Source organism: Gavialis gangeticus, unplaced genomic scaffold (assembly GCF_001723915.1).
Source record: "Gavialis gangeticus isolate Ggan-Ray unplaced genomic scaffold, GavGan_comp1, whole genome shotgun sequence".
Taxonomy (NCBI): Eukaryota; Metazoa; Chordata; order Crocodylia; family Gavialidae; genus Gavialis; species Gavialis gangeticus.
Window position 1 is genome coordinate 55,548,824 of NW_017729034.1, and position 21,822 is coordinate 55,570,645.

The 21,822-nt window shown below is 45.8% G+C and overlaps 1 protein-coding gene across 1 annotated transcript in view; it reads right to left on the reverse strand.

The window, feature by feature from the left end:
* Nucleotides 1-21,822, reverse strand: part of DISC1 (disrupted in schizophrenia 1) — a 483,854-nt gene that overhangs the window by 450,895 nt on the left and 11,137 nt on the right. The window contains exon 2 of the mRNA XM_019527173.1: nucleotides 3,288-4,330. Within this exon, the coding sequence (XP_019382718.1) occupies nucleotides 3,288-4,313 (1,026 nt within the window). The 5' untranslated portion in view covers nucleotides 4,314-4,330. The remainder of the gene's footprint in view (nucleotides 1-3,287; nucleotides 4,331-21,822) is intronic.

Below are 21,822 nucleotides of genomic sequence, written 5' to 3' on the forward strand. Positions count from 1 at the left end.
TAAACAGCTGCAGCTGCTGCCTGCCTCCCACCTCTCCCCGCAACATCATAGTCTCTGCCCCCCCAGCCTCAGGCCCTACCTCTTTCCCTTGTCTTACCTCCTGCAGCCTCTGCCCCACACCTCCCACCATACCTGCTGTCACTTAACAGGTGCTCTGTCCAGGCTGTAGCATTGGCACTGGCCCCAGCCCAGCAGCAGCAATAGAATAAGACTTCTCAAATAAAACTATGCCCCAAGTGGAAGTCCTTAACTACTAGGGTAACACATACATAGAAATGGGGTAGCTAATGAGAAACATTAGAAAGCCACATTCAAACAAAAACTCACATGGGCTACCAGATTCTGGCTAGCATGCAACCTAAATATGGTAGATGAAAGTAGATCAGTGAACAGACCATTACAAGGATCAAGCCAGAAACAGATCAATGTACAGACTAAAGTTTCGCCTTTTTGTTAAGTAGCCATCATCTGACACCATCCAAAATAAAGAACAGAAAACAGGTCCCGCAGAACTCCTCCACCAAGAATTCCTCCATTGACAGAGAACCCACCTGGGCCAACTTGACTTTTTCCTTTTTAAGGCTGGGGAAGAATGCATGTTGTTGGAGAGGCAGGCTGTCTGAAGAGTTGCCACTGCCTAACTCAGGATGTGAAAAAGATATGACACCACAAACAGAAAACTGCAGTACTGAGGGTTTGGACTTGGATTTGGGTTCAGGGGCAAGGGGTTGGGTTTGTTTGGGGGGGCGGTTATTTTGGGGGCCTTTTTCATGGAGGGGTATTTAATATAGTTGTTTCCATTGTACCTGCTAGTATTGTACATTACTAATCAATATCTGAGAAATAAAACTGTGTCATTTTCTAAGTGCACTGTCTTTGATAGGATGAAGTCTATAACATACGGTGTCTCACAGCTAACCTACCAACATTACTGTTGCACAGCATCTTAAATCTGAAAAAATTAGAAAGGAATTATCAAAAATACTGTGCATTTCAACTGATGAAATCTTCATCTGTACAAGAAGAATTATTTTCAAAAAGGAAAAATTTACTGTTAGCATTTTTAGTAATGTCAAATTTTGTTCCCTTAACAGAAACTTCTTCTACAGTTTTTTTCTCCAAAACAGACTCATTAACATTAAGATTCTAAGGCTCAACAAGTAAAATCATTAAAATAAAGGTTCAAAGAAAGATGCATTTGGGATAAAAATGATTATTTCTTTACTAAATGAACAGAGTAACTTTAAACATGCATCTAGAGCAGTGGTGCTCAACCTTTAGCCCCCACAGCCTAAAGGCAGCTGCAGCCGGATAAGTGGGGTGAGGCTGATCTGCGGGACAGATTGAGCCCAGCAAGCCAGGATCAGGCCCTCAGGCCTGACATTGCCCCCTGCTGCCCCCACGCACTGGGATTGGTCCCTGGGAGCCTAGCACCACCATGCGTGCCAGGATTGGGCCCAAGAGCCTAGCAGCACCCCATCCCACCAGAATTGGATCCTGGGAGCCTGAAACTGCCCTCCCCCACTCAAGTGTGCCAGAATTGGATCTCAGGGACCCAGCACCAGCCCCTCCCAGCCCCCTGAATTCAAGGATTGGGCCCTGCTGGCACATGATCCAGCACACAGGGCCCTGGGATCTCCATTGGTCCAGAAATCTGGCAGTGGGGGAGTGGTGCCACCACCTTCTTGCTGCCAAATTTCTGGAGCCATGAAAAGCCCCATGTACCAGATTTGGCCCACAGGCTGACGGTTGAACACCTCTGATCTACAGCACAAGACAAGCAAATGTTGCCATTAAAAGGGCCTATTGCAAGGAAAGCAGACCATTTTAAATGTTGATTACGCTTGCTATTAATTTATATTAACACAGCACTAATGTATATTAACATAGCACTTGTTTCCCAAAATACTAAAGCTTATGGCCACACTATTGTTTCAGGAGTGAGAGAAGGTCATTTCCCCTAGTGAACACATATGATGACATCTGCATAAGTAGTATTAGCAAAAAGCTTGTTCCTCCCTGTCCTCAACTGCACAAGCAACCCCCTGCCAGAAACAACTAGTCAGACTATGTCTATTCCAATGTACTAAATTGAGCTGACCGTGCCATTTCACCTCCGAGTCCTTCTTCAGAATACCCCTCCAGAGTCCTGGATAGGGAAGATCAGCAACAAGGTTTGTGTAGGTCTAGAAAGGCTTCAAAATCAGGACAACAGTTACCCCAATGTTGGACTCTAGACCAGTGCTTGGCCTGACCCAGCTGGGTTCAGAGGCAAATGCACAGTCAGGCACTAAGACACAGCCAATAACACCACCGTTTCTCCCAGAGGCAACATGGGGAAAGCTCCCAACACCAAAGCCCCCCAACACCCAAGGCTGCAAAAGAATCAAGTTCGCTGGCCAGATTTGGCTGGCAAGCCCTTGCTCTGAACTATTGCTGTTCATTTACACAGCCCGAACCAGAATCTGGCCTTACAATACAGATGAGCAAAAAACAATTTTCCAATCCTGCAAAACTGTGAAGGATTTCAAAACATTTCCCATTCTGTTCTGAGAGAAAAACTGAGACCTTCTGAGGTTCCTCCATGGACAGGACTCTCTAATCAACTGTATTGAGCACCCCTCTCAAAATGGAGTACATGGAAGTTCAGGTCCCTGGTCCTGAATAATCATTTGAACCTGAGTCTCTCACATCCATGGCAAGTGCCTAATTACTAGACTACTGGCTATTCTGGATTGGGTCCATTTCATGTTGACCAAAACTTCCATCTAGGACTGAGAAATCCCCTCTCAGAAGAAAGTTTGTCAGCAGTTCCTGAGAAAAGTGGCATTTTTGACATATTACTGCAGTTGAGTGAGAGCAAATTTCACAGGAACATTTCCAGTCAGCTCTACTTCCCCCAACCCTCCACACATATAGACAAGTCAATCAATCACTAATATACAGCCACCTCTGGAGGGAGGTAGCAGCTGTTTAATTCAGAAATCAAGTTGGTGCAGAATCTGTTAGAAAAGGAAATGAAGATCACTGAAAACTACTGAAACTGTAATACTGGCCATTACAACAGTGGCTAAAAAAAAGCCAGCTGTATTTTTAAAAGAAAATTGAGGAAACAAACATACTGTCGTGGTTCCTCCTCTTTTAACCATGCACCACGTTGCTGCAAATCTCTAGATAGAAATGCCCCAGCAGTCTGTCATTTCCCGTCTCCAGCAGCTGTCCACAGATTGATTGGTCTAAAAATTCTTACTACCAAATGAACATGAACAGGGAACATGATTACCAACCTTTAATGTACTACGGTTGCCAAGTAAGCAGTCCAGGAGCACAGGCTCATATTTCCTCAACAGGGTGTCCCAGTTGTGATCACTAATAGTAAAGCTACTTTCGTAGCCTGAGGTAACAGAAGAACCAGCAGATGCTGCATCTGAAGAATCTGTGGAACATGAAAACGTTGCATCTGTATCCGAAAGAGATACGGTTTCACAATCCTGCAGTTTATCTTTCCAAATGGTCTCTCTTGCATACTTATAATCCTCACTATGCCTACACAGGCAAGATGAAGCCCCCAGGTCCTTATGAGAGCTTCTTCCTCTCTCTCCCAGTTCGCCCAAATTCACTTTTTCCATTTTTCCTATTACATTTGTTTGTAGAACACATTCAGCTCCCCTGCCATCTGACTGGCTTTCAGTGGTATTTCTTTCATCACTTGAGTTCAGGGAGAGCTGTATGAAGCTAAAACTTGAATTAAAGCTATCTTGAGAAATTGGAGAGTGAGAAGGGACTTCTTTGTTTTCATGTTCACAATGATTGTTCACTTCCTTCTGTTTGACAGTCCACATTTTTTGCAGGTCCTCTACTCTCCCACTACGGCTTGTCTGCCATGCAGTTGTTAGTAAGTCAGTCTGCCATGTAGCTGAAGTGCGTACAGGTAAGAAGTCTCCTTTGCATATGGCAGCTCCAGGGCAAACAGGCATAATTACGTTTTCTGAGTGCCGACTCCTGCGATCTGATAGATTTCTGCAGCTCCCTGATGTATTTCCAGCAGTGGTTGATGACATTGCCACACTGGTGGTAACTATGGTGCTGTTTACAGATGAATTACAATGTGAGAATTCAAAGTCATTTTTGCCTTGTCTGTGCAGAGAGCAATTCTTGAAGTCCGCACAAGGCTTACTGCCATGTTTAAGCCCCTTTGGGTTGAACGGCTTGCAGTCAGCCGGAGGCTGAAACTCTATCTGTTGCTGAGCTTCTGGTCTCATGTATCCTGGTCTCTTTGCCAGCTTCTTTTTATGAAGAGAGCCTGCAGGCATGAGGTGACCCAGACCATCTAAGAAAATCAAGAAAATGTCATTAAAATGTTGTATAATTTTTTAGGCTTAAAATACAGCAGCATCTGAAACCAATTACTTCAGAACATGCAGGCAGTACACTGATTTCTTTTTAAGTGCAACAAAGAAACTGGCAATACTGTAGATTGGATGCGTGATAAAACAGCTGTAACATGGCTCTCCTCCCTTCCCCCTTCTGTATATTTTCTCTTTTCCTCATGCCCAGGATGATTTGCCAAACACAGGCATGTTTTAAAAGTACCAACTTTTTTTTTTAAGTATGTCTACAAGTTAATTCATTTAGTTTTCACAATTATTCTGACTTTGGCAGGATAAATCACATCTTTTTTCCAGTTCTTAGGATCCAACCAAGTTATCCTGATCAATGCAATAAAATAAAACAGGCCCCACACATGCTCTTTGATTTTCACACAAGCATGAATGAACAGGCGCCCTCAAAACACTCATTTACACATGTTTGGTGCAGCACTGAACTCACATTTACAAAACCCAGCAAATTATAATATGTAAAATGATTCTTGCATAGCAATTTTGCATAAATCTTTTGCTCTCACTCAGTTTCTCGCATTCACATGCATATTTTACTAACACAGCCTAGAGTTCTTTTTTCTTTTAAATCGTGGCCCAAAAAATTCAAACATGTATTATATATACAAAATATGTGTCAATGCAATTCTACATAAGAAAAATCCTAAATTCTAATTTTACTTATAGTTAAAAGCATTGTATGCCTAAAAATATCAAATCAAGTAAGTCCCATCATAATAATCAAGCAACAAAAGCTAGTTCTGAGGCAGATGGTCCCCTACACAATGTTCAATTGCCATCTTATGTAATTAAGATTATTATTGCAAGACTATATCACTAAGAAAAGGTCCCTATAATTCAGCAGCATATTGAGCTTTGAGTTTTGAACTGAGCCTTCAGAACAGAGAAAAATTAAAAACAGTCTGTTTTCATATCAGTAGTTTATGTAAAAAATTGCTATAGACATACAAAACTGTTCTACTTGTGCTAAAAATGAATGAGGTACAGAATCTAATTTAATAGTTTCTCTTCCATTTTCCTTGTAACTTTAAAAATATACAAGTAGATTTTTATTTTAAAAAGAAAAAAATCAGGTACTTAAAAAATTGCATTTGTGTTTTACTAAAACACTAACATGAAGGTATATAAATATGTCAGGAAAAGTTAAATATGTAAGTGTAACTCCCAAGACTTTCATGTAGACTGTTTCAAAAGCTTACTCTTAACTTCTCACTTCATTTTTCTTGAAATAACCTTCAACTAAACAGACACTGTGGAGGGCAGGGCTAGTATCCAGAATTACCTGGATAGATTGGAAAAGTGGTCTGCAATCAATCAGATGAGATTCAAGGCTAGTCTTTTATTTTGGATGCAATGCACCCTATCTTTAGGAAGGTATACTGTCTCCCAAGGCATTTTCATTAAGAAGGTAAGGACATACAGACTATGAGAAAGTACTGTAAGGTAGATACCTAACATCGTGCTCAACAACTAATTAACAGGGATCCTAGAAATCTATTTGTCATGGAAAAGAGGAGAAAATTGTGGAATTTGTGTTTTTACAGAGAATCTTTAGAATCGCCGGGAAAAAAAAAAAACTTACTTACTGAAAATAAAATGTTGACTGCCCAGTGGGAACCAGTGGTTCTCACAGGCACTGAAGCAACCTGCCAGGGTAGAGAAGCACACAGGGAAACAGCCAAGATGGTGGCCACCCCATCCTCCTTCCACCTCCAATTGGTTAAAAGGGCAGGGCTAAGATCCAGAATGACCTGGAGAAATGGTCTGAAAATCAACCAAATGAAATTCAACAAGGGCAAGTGCAAAGTCGTACACTTGGATTGGAATAACTGTAAGCACAAATACAAAATGGGGAACTATTCGCTAGGCTGCAGTACTGTAAAGAAGAACTCAAGGGTTATGATGGACTATAAGCTGAATACGAGCCAACAGTGTGCCCTTGTTACGAAAAAGAAAAAAAAAAGCCAACAGAATATTGAGTTGTATTAATGGGAGAGTTGCTTGCAAACCAAGGGAAGTGTGTCTTCCACTGTATTCTGCACTGGTGAGGTCTCACCTGGAATACTGTACACTTCACGAAGTCTGTGGACAGATTGGAAGAATTCCAGTGCAGAGCAACAAAAATGATTAGGAGCCTGAGAAGTGTGACTTATGAGGAAAGACTGAAAGAGCAAGAATTATTTAGTCTGGAGAAGAGAGGCCTGAGGGGAGTTTTGATAACAGTCATCAAATACCTGAAATGCAATTAGAGAAAGCGTGGAGATGGGCTTTTCTCTCTGCTGAAGGTGACAGAAATGGGAGCAGTGGCCTCAAGATGCAGCAGAAGAAATTTGGTTGGAGATCAGGAAGAACTGTCTGACTGCAAGGGTAGTCAAGCACTGGAACAGGCTACCTAGAGAAGTTGTGGAATCTCCATCCCTGGAAGTTTTCAAGAGCAGGTTGGACAGACACTTGGCTGGGATGGTTTAGGCAGGGACAATCCTACCTTGAACAGGGGGCTGGACTGCATGACCTCATGAGGCCTCTTCCAGCCATTGGTGATGCGTAGGGAGTGCATGCACACCGCCTGAGATTGGCGGTGCACTCCCTGCAAAAAGTGCCACCAACACTGCCAGCGGTGCCAGCGGGCAGTTGCGGCTCGCCACCTGCCCCCCCTCCCCCTGCCAACAGCATCTGTGGGCTGTCCCCAACCACTGCTGGCCGCCACCAATGCTGCTGGCAGCATCTGCGGGTAGTCGCTGACCACCAGTCGGCGCTCACTGCCCCTGTCCCCTCCCCCCCTGACAGCAACACCACCACCTGCAGGAGCTCACAGTGCCCCCACAGCCTCCTGGGGCACACAGCATTCATGCTTCCAGCTCTACTTTCCGACAATCCTGTGATCTGAGTTATGACATACATATTGCAATTTCAATCTCTTCTTTATAGTATTGTAATTCAGCTTCTACGTATTGCTTCAAAAATCTTGTAATTTAGAATCCCTAATTCCAATTTAGTCACTCGTATCTCCTTTACCCAGTAGAAAGAACCACAGTAATGAAAAAGGTCATTCAGTTTATCACCTTACCGATGTAGAAAATAACAAGATTTTCTATTTGTGTTAATCTGGTAAACACACAACCACCAGTATAATCTGCTCTGGATGTAAGAAGGCAAACTGGGACTGGCAAAAACGTTCCTTAGAATTTAGGAAAGGTTTTCTACTTTACATCTGACACAGAAATTAATGCACACTAAAAATATCTGCTTTTATCAAGGTAATCTGCAATCCAGATAAGTCAGTCTTTCTAGACTTAATTTCTAGACTTTTACCCCTAGGTAAAAGAGAACCTTGAAAATTTAGTGTTGTGTCCGGGCAAACAGTACTGAGAGGCTGGAAGAGATTATTCTTTGCAATAGCCTGTAACATAACTTACTGTAAAAAGGTTTGGCACAAGTCTTATCTATATAAAAATGTTTCACTGGTTTACCTAAAATCAATCTTTAAAAACTAGCTAATTAAATCAGTACAAATCCCCAGAGTTGATATTTAAATCTGTTTAAACTTCTGACCCAAGCTAAATTGATATAAGCAAAGTTTAAACTGATTCAAGTGTGTCAACATTAGGGATCTGTGTCATATTTAAAAATCTGGTCTGGTTAAATCATTGTAGCTAAACAGATACAATGTTGTAATAGAAATATTGCCTTATTTTTAAGAGGAAAACCAAGCATAAGTACAGTCCATAGATAAAACTAAGAACAGATTGACTTTTATTAGTAAATGTTTAGGATTGGGAATCCAGAAAAAAAAGATGACAAAGCTGATAGGGATATACAGATCGCCCAAGCGAGGGACTAACAGTAGAGGGATGGGGTGAGGAGGGGAACGCAACTAGGTTACAGGAGATACAATGTTAGCCAACTAGGCCTGGGGGTGGGGGTAGGAGGAAGGGGGAAGGTGAAGGAGGGGGTTCACGACGCTGAGAGAGAAAGGAGATAGATACACACAAACCCGTTACAATGGTCCGCAATGGTGGAGGAAGTGGTTTGGAGGAAGTGCCTCAGCCCATATAGAGTCTCATCGCGGGGGTCCTCATAGATAAAACTAATACTACTTGCTGATATTAGGCTGACTTAGTCCTAGAACTTAGATTTTGGCAAAAAAAAAGGGTTTAGAGAACTTATAAACAGGTTAAATGTTCTCATTTTAATTAATCTACTTGTAATTCCAAACAGAAAACAGTTTTAGAACTAGATTTAAACTTTCCCCTATGATTCTTCTAATCTAAAATATTACAGCAGGGGTTGTCAACCGGGGGTACTTTGAAAGGTTGTAGAGGGACACACGGGCAAGCAGGGATGGAGAACATCCCATGGTGCAGAGGTGGTGCATCTCTCCTGGCGCATCCACCTCTTACCTGGGGAGGAGGCACACTGCGGTGCCTCCCCACCCTCCACCCCAGCCCACTCTCCAGACTGGCCACTACCCCCACAGCAGAGCTGTGAGGGTCTGAATGGTGGGGGGGGAGGGAAAATGTGTTTTGTAACCACCCCCAGTGGCACGCGATTAGCCAGGTGCAAGGCCCATCAGCAGCCCGCAAAGCCACAACCAGCCATGGAAAAGAGGCACGGCACACAGCCAAGTAGGGCGGTGACAGTAGCTGTTGTGCGCAAGCCCCCTCCATGTTTGGTCCCCCTCCTCCCAGCACCACTGCTATGCTCACCCCCAGGTGGCCACGGGGGGGGGGTGCCCCTGGATCAACACATGGGGAAAGGCAGACTGTGGGCCACTGCAGACTGCAACTGGGGCCAGGGCAGTGCCAGGCTGTTCCCAGCAGGGGTGTTGGGCCAGGCTGCACTGAGAGGGGGGTGGGGAGGGCTACAGTGAATTTTTGTGTGGCTGCAGCCCCTCCCGTAGCCCCACTCCCAGTGTCACTGCCACCCACCCAAAGCACAACCCAGCCCAGCCCCTGCCAGGAAGAGCCCCCCCACAGTGCAGGAGGGAGTGGGGCAGGGGCTAATCATTCACCCCTATCCCAGAGCCACTCCCTCCTGCACTGTGGGGATTGTCCTATGACCTGGCCCAGCCAGAATGTGGGGCAATCAGAGCCCAGCAGCTCATCCAGGGACATGGGTGGGCGGCTCCCACCACTGCACACACCGCAGGCGAGCCAAGGAGGGGGGCATATGCCCCCCCCTTAACTCTGCCACACCACACCCCTGGATGAGCGACTGGGCTCTGATTCACGATGAATGGGGCCCCAGCCAGGCCTGGTCATGGGACAATCCCCACAGTGCAGGAGGGAGTAGGACAGGGGTAGGGGTGAATGATTTGCTCACCATGAGGGCCTCGATCTTCCCTGCCCCCGTGGCCCTTTCCCCTTCTCCCACAGACTTACTTGTTGGGGGGGGTGCACACACGCGCACACACTCAGTCCCCCCAAATAATTTTTTCTCCCTCCACCTATGCAGCACCTGCCCCCAGCCCACTCCCTCCCTCACTGTGGGGAACTTGATCTGCCCTCCCCCTTAAAAACAAGAAACAAATATGAAGGGATACGAGCTAAAACTTTGAGATCAAATGTGTACACTTGCTAAAACACATTTAAAACCACTGCACTGCAGCATTGTTACAGCATGTTAGAATTAAAGAATACATAAGAATTCCATTATCCAAATTCATTAAACTTCAAAATATAAATGAAATGTGATGTTAATTTAGTATGTGGACTTCTTAAAGATGCTTATCACCATAGTGATTACAGCACAAATATTAGTGAGTCATTTTTATGACTGTAAGACAAAAGGAACAACATTATTTTACACTTTTTGGCTAGGGACAGAAGTTAGACATAAACTAGTTTAAGTGATGAGAAACTGGTTTAAACCTGTAACAGTGCATATAAACCAGTTTCAAAGGCTAGGGACAGGAATTACACATAAACTTAAGTGGTCAGAAACTGGTTTAAACCTGTAATAGAACAGACATTCAGGGCCTTTGTACATGCCATGTTTTTTGCCCTTTCTTGCGCTGCAATAGCATGACTGTTTGCACAAACAGGTTTTCCAAATGCTTTAAAAGCCTTTCTGGCACATTAAAGTAAAACTCCCTGGATGAAGTTTAGTTTGGCTCACCACAAATTAAAGCATCGTGTCCATAGATTCATTGTGTGCAAACAAAAAGGTGCTCAAAGACATTTAATGAGCCTCTTTGCCAACCAGATGGCGCTGTGACTTTTTTGTAGTTCACCACTTTGAATTGCTTCCACTTTCAAATTCCTTCCACTTTTTAGTTTTTTCTTGTGGCATGTGTCAGCTCTGTGCTCCCACATCCATGGGGCAGAGCATGGGTTAGGGGGCAGATGGGGGGCAGGACAGTGCTGGACCACCCTGCTCACCTATGGGGCTGACCAGGGATCAGGTTTAATTCATTTGAAAACCAAATGTGGGCAAACACTAATGCAACGCTCCAAACACTTCATCCGTTTGAAAACCTAATGCGTGCAAATACTGATGTGACACTCCAAAATAAACAAATTTAAATTTTATAAACCTATTTAATTTAATGAGGATTAAACACCATGGTGCGTACAGGTGCCCTCAGTGCATATAAACCAGTTTTAAAATTGCCAAAACCGGTTTGAGATAAAACTGGTTGAATGTAATATCAGACTTAATTGATTTGGGTCAAACCAGTTTATGCAATGTCTGTCCCAGACCCCTTCCTGGTTTAATTTAAAACATAGTCCCCCAGCATTCCAGCATGCTCTCTGGGCTGGACTCTTCTCCAGCCCAGCAGGGCTGGCCTGCCCCGCTGCTCCCCAGCCAGAGCAGCAAGAAGCAGGGGTGGGGATCTGGCCAGAGATAGGTTTAATTCCCCCCTCCCTGCCCTACCAGCAGAAACCCAGGCCAGGTCTGCCAGGTACTCCCCCCTCGCTGATGCAGCAGTGGGCCAGCATGACCTCTAAGTCAAAGGGGGGCAGGGAAGGGGATTATTCTCCTCTCTACTCCCACTGCCCCAGGGGGCCACAGTGGGATCTGCCCACACTGACCACCACTGAAAAGCAGAATAAGCCCCTTTCTGTCCCCTCTGCCAGATATTCAAGAGAGGGGGAATAATCCCTGTCCTGCTCGCTGGCATCTAGCCCCTCCAGGTAGGGGCTGACTGGAGAGCAGGCTTCCTTGGCCAGCTCAGAGGTGCCGGCAGGCCCCGAGGCGGGCAGTCGCCACCGCCACACCCCCTGCCCTGTGCAGCACCCAGGGCTGCAGCTGCACAAGCAGCTGCAGGCTGGCCAGGGAGGAGGGCTCAAGAGAGGCAGAAATGGGAGGGGGAGTAACTGCTGCAAGCAAGGAGAAGCCAGTTTGGCCCAGCAGCACCACTTAGGGCTGGGGCCGCACCATGCAGTGCCACTCAGGGCTGGGAGCACTTCCTTTAGCCCAGCTCCAAGCGGCACTGCACAGTGCAGCAGGAGCCACAGTTGAAGGCGAGGGGAGAAAAACAGCCCTGCTGGGCCAAGTCAGCTTCCCCTTGCAGTTACTCCCCCTCCCATTCCTGCTGCTCCTGAGCCTCTACGGGAGGCGGCAGGGGGATGGAAGGGAAGCTTCAACCCAGCAGTTTCTGCCCTGTCCAGCTGCAGACCCTGGACTGAAGCCTTCCACTCGGGTGCGAGGCAACTGCAGGCAAAGGGAACAGAACAGCCCTCCACCCCGGCCAGCCCACAGCTGCTTGTGCAGCTATAGCTCCGGGTGCTGCACAGGGCAGGGGTTGCAGAGGTGGCGGCTGCTGGGTTCAGGGCTCATCCGCACCTCCAAACTGGCCTGAGAAGCCTGCTCCCCAGCCAGCCCCCACCTGGCAGGGCCAAATGCCAGCTGGAAAGGCCCCTTGCAGGAGGCAGGGATGCGGTTATTCCCCCTTCCTCCAGTGTCTGATGGAAGAGCTTATTTTGCCACTCAGCAGCAGTGGTGGTCGGGACAAGCAGACACGGCTGCAGTCCCCTGGAGGCAGTGGGGGTAGAGGAGAAAATAACCCCCCTCCCCTCTGCCTCAGAGGCCACACTTTTCCACCACTGCAGCAGCAGTGGGGAAGCACCCAAAAGACCTCACTTGGGTCCCTGTGGTGAGACAGGGAGGGGAGAATTAAACCCCTCTCTGGCCAGTTCAGCCCAAACTGGCCACACCCCCCAGCACAGCTCCCCTGCAGCCGAAAGCACGCTGTAGCGCCCCCCAGCTCCTGGCCTGAGCAACTCCAGGCATATGCCCCATTTTCTCAGTCCAGGGGAACTTCTGTGCTGTTACAAACCAGTTCAACCTAGGCTAGACTAACCTACAAAGGTTGAATCAATTCAGGCTCCAGGTTTTTGAATGCCTGTCCCTAGCCAGTCTATAAAGTGGCTGAAACTGGTTTAACATAAACCTGATTGAATGTAGTATCAGACTTAACTGATTTAGGTCAAACCCCCCTTCCCAACCCCCCCCCCGCTTTTGGATTCAGCCACTGCAGGCATGTGGCAGCATTTCCTGAATCAAAAGTGAATGTGTGTTCATTTGCTTATCAGTTCAGTCTCTGCAGTTTAGAATAACCTGCAAGGACTGAATTCACCCTCGGGTTTTCTGACTGTCTGTACTTAGGTTTTGAGAACATTCTTCTCCAGCTATGTACCTTGAAGTTTCCTCTAGTCATTCAGGTTATACCAGTGTCTTAGTATTCATAGTTTCATACTGCTTAGGATCAGAAGGGACCTAAACAGATCATCAGGTCCGACCCCCTGCCCCGGGCAGGAATGAGTGCAGGGTCATAACCCCCCAGCCAAATATCTGTCTAGCCTCCTCTTGAAGACCCCCAAGGCAGGAGAGAGCACTACGTCCCTTGGGAGTCCACTCCAGAGCCAGGCAGCCCTACCATGTGCAATTAAGAGACTAAGACACTAGAATGAATTTCAGATGGCAACCTGTAACTTCATTAACTTAACACTTGGTAGTGAAAACACATACCTACACACAGTATTAAGTCCATGCAGGCTTCCAGAGATCCCACCCTATAAGCAGACAGAACTCAACTCAATTCCAGGTCTTCTACTGCTTCCTCCACCCTCTCCTTCTCATATCCCCAGAAGCACCACAATCCCTTTATTGGTTCAACCAGCAACATCCCCAAACCACAGAACAGAGAACCCCATCTACAACCCTTGCAGGGAAAATGCATCACACACTCACATGTACAAAAAAATTTCTGTAGGTTTCTCAAATCTAGTCAGGATTTTATTCAGTGTTAAGAGAAACAGCTTGTGGCTCATAACTTGCATAAAATTTGGAATCCTTTTAAAGGGGAAAAAACTGCAGCTATTTCTCATCCCACCTTTGCAACCGTTAGCCTTTCAGAAACAGAAATCATTATGTTTTTCACTTTAACCTACCAACCATGTTCTCCATGAAAATTGATGCAGCTGATAGAATCTAACTGAATCTAGGGTAACTAGCTGTGAAAGAAAAGAGATAACTTATTTTATTGGACTTTGCAAATGACTAACTGGTAAATCAATGAGAAGCAAGATTTGTTTCGGAATATCTTTCGCAGAAGCAACTAAATAGTTGAGGGAAATGTTAGAAAAGCTGTCAGGCACAAAATGACCTTCCTCAAATCTGTGAAAGAAGCAGGTACACAAGTCAGTGTCAATCTGCCATGATCTTCTGGTAATTAGTGTTTTATTAAATTGCCAAACCCACTAAAGGCCATTCAGTAAGAGTTATGCAATGATCTGTTTTGGGAAAGAGGACATAAAGAGCAACAGGCAGGAGGGAAAGCATATCAGAGAGAGCTGTGATTTTAGATTTTCAAAAATATATTAAAAGAAAGTTGATTGTACTATTTGTCAATTAAACACAAGAGCACTATTTCATTGTTTAAAATATAAGTAAATGTAATTGTGGAAGATATTGAAGTAATTTTTCACCTTGCCTTGCAGGCTTATTCCTTGGTGTAGTAAATGTTGAGTATGGCTGCCTATACACATGCTTGGGAATGGGAGAGTGGCCCAGACAGCCACTCTAATTAAAACGGCTCACCATTACATGAATTAAGTCCCTGCGCATTTCAAAATAGATACAGAGCACCTTCTCTAAAGTTCTTTTTATGAGGTTTAAATAAAAAGTGCCCCCATGGCCATTTTGAAACATGCAGAGGCTTAATACGTGTGACGGTGACATAATGCTACAGCGTTCTAAATAGAACACAGAGCAGACATGATTAATCAAGTCCGCCCCAACGTGCTGTAATTACAATGTGAATGAGCATGTCTGAGGCATCCTAATCCCAGGGGTTCAAATCCCAGTTTTGCAAGGCTAGAAAAGACTGCATTTGGTAGAGCTACTCTTCATAGATTTCATAGATTTCTAGGGTTAGAAGAGACCTATTAGATCATCACGTCCGACCCCTGCTCTGGGCAGGAAAGAGCACTGGGGTCAATGACCCCAGCCAGGTGCTTCTCTAATCTCCTCTTGAACACTTCCAAGGTAAGGGAAAGCACCAACTCCCTTGGAAGTCCATTCCATATTTTGGCAACCCTAACCATGAAGAAGTTCTTTCTGATGTCCAATCTAAATATACTGTCCTTCAGTTTATGGCCGTTGTTTCTAGTAACTCTGAGGGGTGCCCTGGTAAACAGAGTATCCCCTAGTCCCTGCTGACTCCCTCCCCCCCCCCGATGAGTCTGTAGACAGCCACAAGATCACTTCTCAGTCTTCTCTTATGGAGGCTGAAGAGATTCAGGTCCCTCAATCTGTCTTCATAGGATCTTACCTGCAGGCCCTCAACCATACATGTAGCCCTCCTCTGAACCCTTTCCAGGTTATCCACATCCCTTTTGAAGTGTGGCACCCAAAACTGGATGTAGTACTCCAGCTGCAGCCTCACAAATGCTGCACAGTGTGGTTACTATACCTCATAGTTTGGTGTCATCTGCGAATTTGGACAGAGTGCTTTTTACAACCTCATCCAGATCGCTGATGAAGATATTGAACAGCACTGATCCAAGGACAGAGCCTTGGGGGCCACTGCCCACATCTCTCCAGGTAGAAACCGACCTATCCACCACCACTGTCTGGTTGCGCCCCATAAGCCAGTTTTCCACCCACTCGACTGTGAAAAAATTCACGTCACAACTACTTAGTTTACTTCTAAGAACTGGGTGCGACACTGTGTCGAAAGCCTTTTTAAAATCCAAGTAAATAACATCTACCTCTACTCCTGCATCTAAGCACTTTGTGACCTGGTCGTAAAAAGAGGCCAGGTTAGTCAGGCAGGATCTGCCTGCTATAAACCCATGCTGGTGGCCCCTTAGCATTGTGTTAGCCACTGGCCCCCCACAAATGTGATCCTTAATGATTTTTTCAAAGGTCTTGCCAAGAATTGAGGTGAGGCTAACCAGTCTATAATTACCTGAGTCCTCCTTCCTCCCTTTCTTGAAAATAGGGACCACATTGGCGATCTTCTGATCTAGGACCTGTCCTGAGCAGCATGATCTCTCAAACAATTGTGCCAGTGGTTTCACTATGATACCGGCTAATTCCTTTTGTACCCTTGGATGAAGATCATCAGGGCCTGCCAACTTAAATACATCCAACCCCTCCAAGTGCCCCTTCACCAGGTCAGCGCTAACCGTAGGTGGATTGGTATCTCTCTCAAGCCAGATGAAAGTCTCATTGGGAGGTGTGTTTGTATCCATGACCAGGAACACAGATGCAAAGAAACTGTTTAAGAGCTCAGCTTTGTCCATCCTGTCTGAGTTTCCCTAGTCCATCCTGTAGCAGCCCTAGGTTACCCTGCACCTCCTTCTTGCTCCGTATGTACTTAAAGAAGGACTTTTTGTTACCCTTAATCTTCGTTGCCAACCTGAGTTCTGTTTCTGCTTTGGCCTTCCTCACTGCTTCCCTGCAAGTGCGAGCCAAGCAGGTATATTCCTCTTTGGTGGCTGCCCCCTGCTTCCACCTCCTGTAAACCTCTCTTTTCCCCCATAGGCTCTCCTGGATTGCCCTGCTCAGCCAAAAAAAAATAGACTTACCTTGGATTTGAACTCAGGACATCTCACAGCCTAAAGTACTACTCACACTCCTAGACCAATGAGCCAGAGAGAAAGATTTCCCCTCAAGCAGCTCTCAAGTACCATTCTAATTAAAGTGCCCCCAGAGTCTTGTGCATTCAGCTTCCCAGACTTCAAAATGGCAGCAAATCACTTTAGCAAAAACTTGTTCAATGAGCTTTAGTTAAAACGTCCCTGCCATTTTGAAGTACAGGGATGCTGAATACATGAGATGTGAAGGCTGCTCAAGTGTGCTAATTAGCACACTCCAGCTGACTTGATTAATCAAGTTTGCTTTGAGATGCTGTAATTACAGTACACTGGAGCAGATGTCCCACATGTCTACAGGCACCCCTAAAGTTTAGAGCCCTTGCCAAGCAGTGGGACACCTGGGTTTCTGCCTTCTTTAGCCTTCCCCTCACTTCTCAGGAGGGTGCTATAACCATCAAGCCATAAGCTAGACTGAATAAGAATACTCTTATATGCTTATGTTGAAGGTCTGCCCCTGGTAGCTGAACACAGGAGTTGCAAGGCCAGAAAAATGCAGAAAAGAGGAAGAATGACTGTAGTCTAGTGGTTACAGTACTCCCCTAGAGGAAGTACAGGGAGGGGGCCTGAGTGCATTTTTTCCACTCAGATACCACCACATCACTTAGGCAGCTACCCTCAGATGTTGAAGTAGAAATTCTGGACTGTGGGACTGCAAAGCACCCACAGGGCATCCCTGAGTGAGGCATCTAAGCTAACCAAGAGAAGCAAGAGTTCTAATGTCCTCTATGGGCTATCTCGAGGGACCTTTGGGATTTCTGAATCACTTAGCTCTCCTCATTTTCTACACAGAATATGTAGGTGCCCTGCACCGCATGCAGATCTGGGGATACACGCCCCCCCCATAACCCCCCAGAGTGCATGCAGCAGCAGGAGCCAACCACCCAGATGAGCCTCAGCTCCATCCTGCACCCTGTCCCACCTCAACAGGGCAGCACCTGACCCTGCCCCAGCCCTGCTGCCTCCCTCATCATGGGGGCCTCAATCTGCTCCCCCCCCATGCCCCTTCCCTCCCTGCACCCCTTCCCCCACAACAGACTTACTAGCCAGACCCGGCTGCTCTCCATACTGTGGGGCTGTATGACAGAATCAGGTAACAGCTGATATGGCTCATTAAAAATTGGCCATCAGTATTGGCCCAAAACATCTGTATCAGTGCTCCCCTACTTTTTAGAACAACTGGGGTGAGATCTTTCCTGGAATGCATGAATGGGAGACTGTTAGCATTTGGCACTTTTCAAAGTCAATTGTCCAAATCCCACTCTCTTATTTGATTTCTACAGCTGTGCTTTTCTAATAAATGTTTTACTGCTGCCTTCATAAAACATGCATGATATAGAGGAAGTTCTCCGTATAGGAAACATTTTATTTCCAACAATGAGAACAGAAACAAAAAGTTTTTGTCTGTTGCTATACAACAACAATCTCCAACAAGCAAAAATAATGAAATCCATCACTTTTGAGTGAAAAAATAATTTTGTCCTCTGATTCTTTTATACAAAGTTTATATTTCAGCAAGTTCATTTTTATGTTTTACTGGTATGTTTAATTTTTACTGGAACATTTTGGTTTCTTTGCTGAACTCCAAAAATTAAAATCTAAAAAATATATAGATTTGTTACTAATGGCACAATTAATACTCAAGAAGTTAACAGAAACTGGAATCTCTTTGAAAGTTCCTTCTGAGTACAGGTTTTCATCATTCTTAGAATTCATGTTTCACAGTTTTAATTCTCATATATAGCTATAGTTTTAAATTCTATCATGTAAGTATTTGAAACTTCAAGAAAACAAATTGATGAGGGAATTATTTTGATTCCCATTTAAGAATTATTTCCTCACCAAGACTCCAGTGGTTCCAAATCACATGCTGAGTTCAGTTATTCAACTGCTTTTTCAAGATGTCATAGCCAAAAAGCCTCTGAAATCATTAAATGCTTGTTAGTTTTATCTGTCATTGTAGAACACACTTAAACACTGTCAGGCATTTAAATATCTAAGCGGACTTCCCTAGTATGTTCCTATGCCTGAAGAAGGGTGATTGCACCCAAAAGCTTACAAAAAAATCTTTTCCCAACTACTCAGTTGGTCTAATAAAAAATATCACATCTACCCAAAGAACCTTGCCTACCTATGTCCTTAGACCAACACGGCTAGGATCCGAAACCAACTTTCAAGGGAAGTGGTGCTCGCTCCTACCCTGGGGGCCTTCAAAAGGAGGCTAGATAATCACCTACCTGGGGTCACTTGATCCCAGCATTCTTTCCTGCCCACGGCAGGGTGTCTGACTTGATGATCTGCTCAGGTCCCTTCCGACCCTACCAACTATGAAACGCAGCTACAACCAAAAACCCATTTACACCCTGTGGCAGGGCACTGTTGGTGTCTCCCACTTTAAGGAGTGATCCAAGCAGCCAGCAGGTGCTTGATTGCGGTGGCCATTTTAGATCTCTGGCCGCCTATATAAACAGAGCAGTTTGCTACTGGCAGAGGAGGCAGGAATATTGCCTGGCTGTAAGACTGAATGCAACATCCTGGAGGTAAAGGAAGGAGTTTAAGGGGTTGGTTTGGAGGCTCCTGGTCCTGGGCAAAACCTAAAACTGCACCCTGCCAGGAGTGGGTGGCCTGGTCGGGCTCCCAGTGGTGTGGGAGTCCCCAAGAAATACCAGGCCAGTTACCACCCTGGTGAAAGGCAGGTTGGGGTGCCTTAATAACCCCAGCTCCCACAACCGTGTGGGTTACCCCACAGTAGAGCCAAGAAGGCTGACCCATGCTAGAGAGTGGGCTAGAGGCTCAGAAGCCTGACTTTAAACACCCTCAACTGGTCAGTTCTGGGCCAGGACCAGAAGGGTTAAAAGGGCCAGGGGTCCACTGTAAGGGATGCCCAGAGTTCAGAGCCTGGGGTTTATGACTGGCCTTGGAAGTAAGGCCAGGGCCTGTGTGGCCAAAGGTCCTGGGGGGAGCCACGCCCGAGATGGGGAAGAGTTCGGGGAGCTAGGCAGCCCTGAATGAGGGTGGAGTAGGCCATTTGATTGGAGGGATCTGGCTGAGGTCTGGACTGAAGGATTCTGGGGCCCAGTGTGGGGCTGGTGATGTTAAGAACTGTGGATGCCATCTGCGAAGTTTGGGCTGTAGTGTAGGGGAGGAATGGAGCTGCAGATAGCGCCCCCTGGCATTGGGACAAGAATGGGCAGCCTCCCACCTATTTAACAACATAATTATATATCATCAAGGCATGGCAGGGGCGGAGGCAGGCGGTTGGCCCAGAAACAGGTGGGGGGACCAATGGCAGACTGGCCCCAAAAAAGCCCCCTGTTACACACCCCTAGCACCAATAAAAGCTTTAGGCGCAAGACACAAGAGGCAACCAGTGCCTCTCTACTTGGCACTGTTTAGGTCTCATCTGGAGTACTGTATGCAGTTCTGGACTCCACATTTTAAAAAGGACATGAAGAAGTTAGAGAGGGTCCAGAGGTGGGAAAAAAAGATGATCAAGGACTTGGAAAGCAAGTCATATGAGGAGAGGCTGAAGGACCTAGGCATTTTCAGATCACTTAAGAGGGGACACAATTGCAGTCTTCAAATACCGGAGGGGCTGCCATAAAGAAGAGGGACAGAACTTTTCTCTCTTGCCACAGAGAAGAGGACAGGAACCAATGGCTTGAAGTTGTAGCAAATTTAGACTGGATATCTGGAAAAAAAATCTTCACTGTAAGAATAGTGAGGCACTGGAATAGACTACCTAGGGAAGGAGTACACTTTCTATCACTGAAGGTGTTCAAGAGGAGGTCAACAATCACTGGTTGGGGATGATTTAGGTGTAGCTATGCCCATGTTCTACTACAGTATTACCCATGCTTCTGGGCTTTGCAGGTTTGCCCCGCTCTCCCTTTCTGCTACATGTGTCTGGGTGTTTTTAGGTGTCACCTCAGGGGGTCAAGCTAGGTCTGTGGTCAAGGCCAAACTAAAGGTTAGCCAGGGAATTCAGGGAAGGAACGAGCCCAGAGCAAGACTAAGACAAGAGTGGAGCAAGGAAGGAAGGTCCAAAATAACCAGGCTACCAACGCTGTTGCTGGGACAAAACCCCAGGGGAAGTGGGAGGGCTTGCAGGGGGAACATAACAGAAAGGCCCAGGCTGGGCTGTGTCCAGTACCCAGTTGCTGTTTGGTGGTGCCCAGGCCACAAGACGCAGGTTCAAGCCCCCAGGGATCTGACATTAGAAACAGTAACATTTCACAGCATGTGAAACTCATTCTAAATCTTCCCATTAAAAATGAGCCAGCAAATACCTTTATCATTTCATAAAAGCCAAGTATTTCAAATAAACAAACAGGGAGAAGAATAAACACTCCAGATTGTAATTACATGTTGTAATATTGGTTTTTATTTTCCAGTTATTCAGAATCAAACCCTGAATCAAGAAAGCACTTAAGCAACAGCTTAAAATTTAACCACCTGTGTAAATCTATCTCTATTCAACAAATCAATGACTACCCACATATCTGCGGTTCAACATATTGTTAAATACCTTGTTCCACACATCTATGAAATGCTGATTTCCGAAACTCCTTTAAAAAAACCCACAAAAAAACCAAAAAAACACAATACTTTCGGATTTGTGAAAGTCTAAGTTGCATTGAAAGGACCTTTCTGACAGCTAATGCAACCTGAAATATTTAACAAAAAAAGTCATCCATAACAAAGGAACAGGTTATTTGTTAGAGAGTAAACATGAAGGGCTATGCGAAACAGCACAACTTTGTTTCAACTTCCATTTTGCCATTTCGAAGGGACATTGTTTCATTTCAGTGTTTCAAAGCGCCGTTCTGTTTTGTTTCATCGAATCTGTTTCAACGCGTTTCAACATTTTGTCCATCAGCTATAATGGGGAATCATGAAAATGCCTATAACTTGGTCATTTCTTGCCTGACTCGTAGGACCCAGATCTGCATGCAGAATGACAGCAGGCTGCTGCTGCTTGCTGAGGCCAGCACCAGCACTGGGCTCTTCCAGGCTGCACCAGGCAGACTTGGGTGCTGCCGCTGGCCCCAGTCAGCAGTGGCAGCATGCTATCATCTGCGTGCTCTGTAGTGGGTGTGCAGAGTTTTGTTTGTTTTTTTTTAAAAAGCCACACACTCATCAGCTCTGGCAGCAGCAATTGGGGCCTCTGGGTGTGGCAGAGCCCCCCCCCCTCCCCCCCACACACACACACAACACAGGGCAGCAGGGATCGTGCCCCCTGCCCCCGCCTGGCACCTGCGTGGCAGCTGCCCCATGGCGTGTGTGCAGCACAATTTGGCAGGGCACCATGCACCATT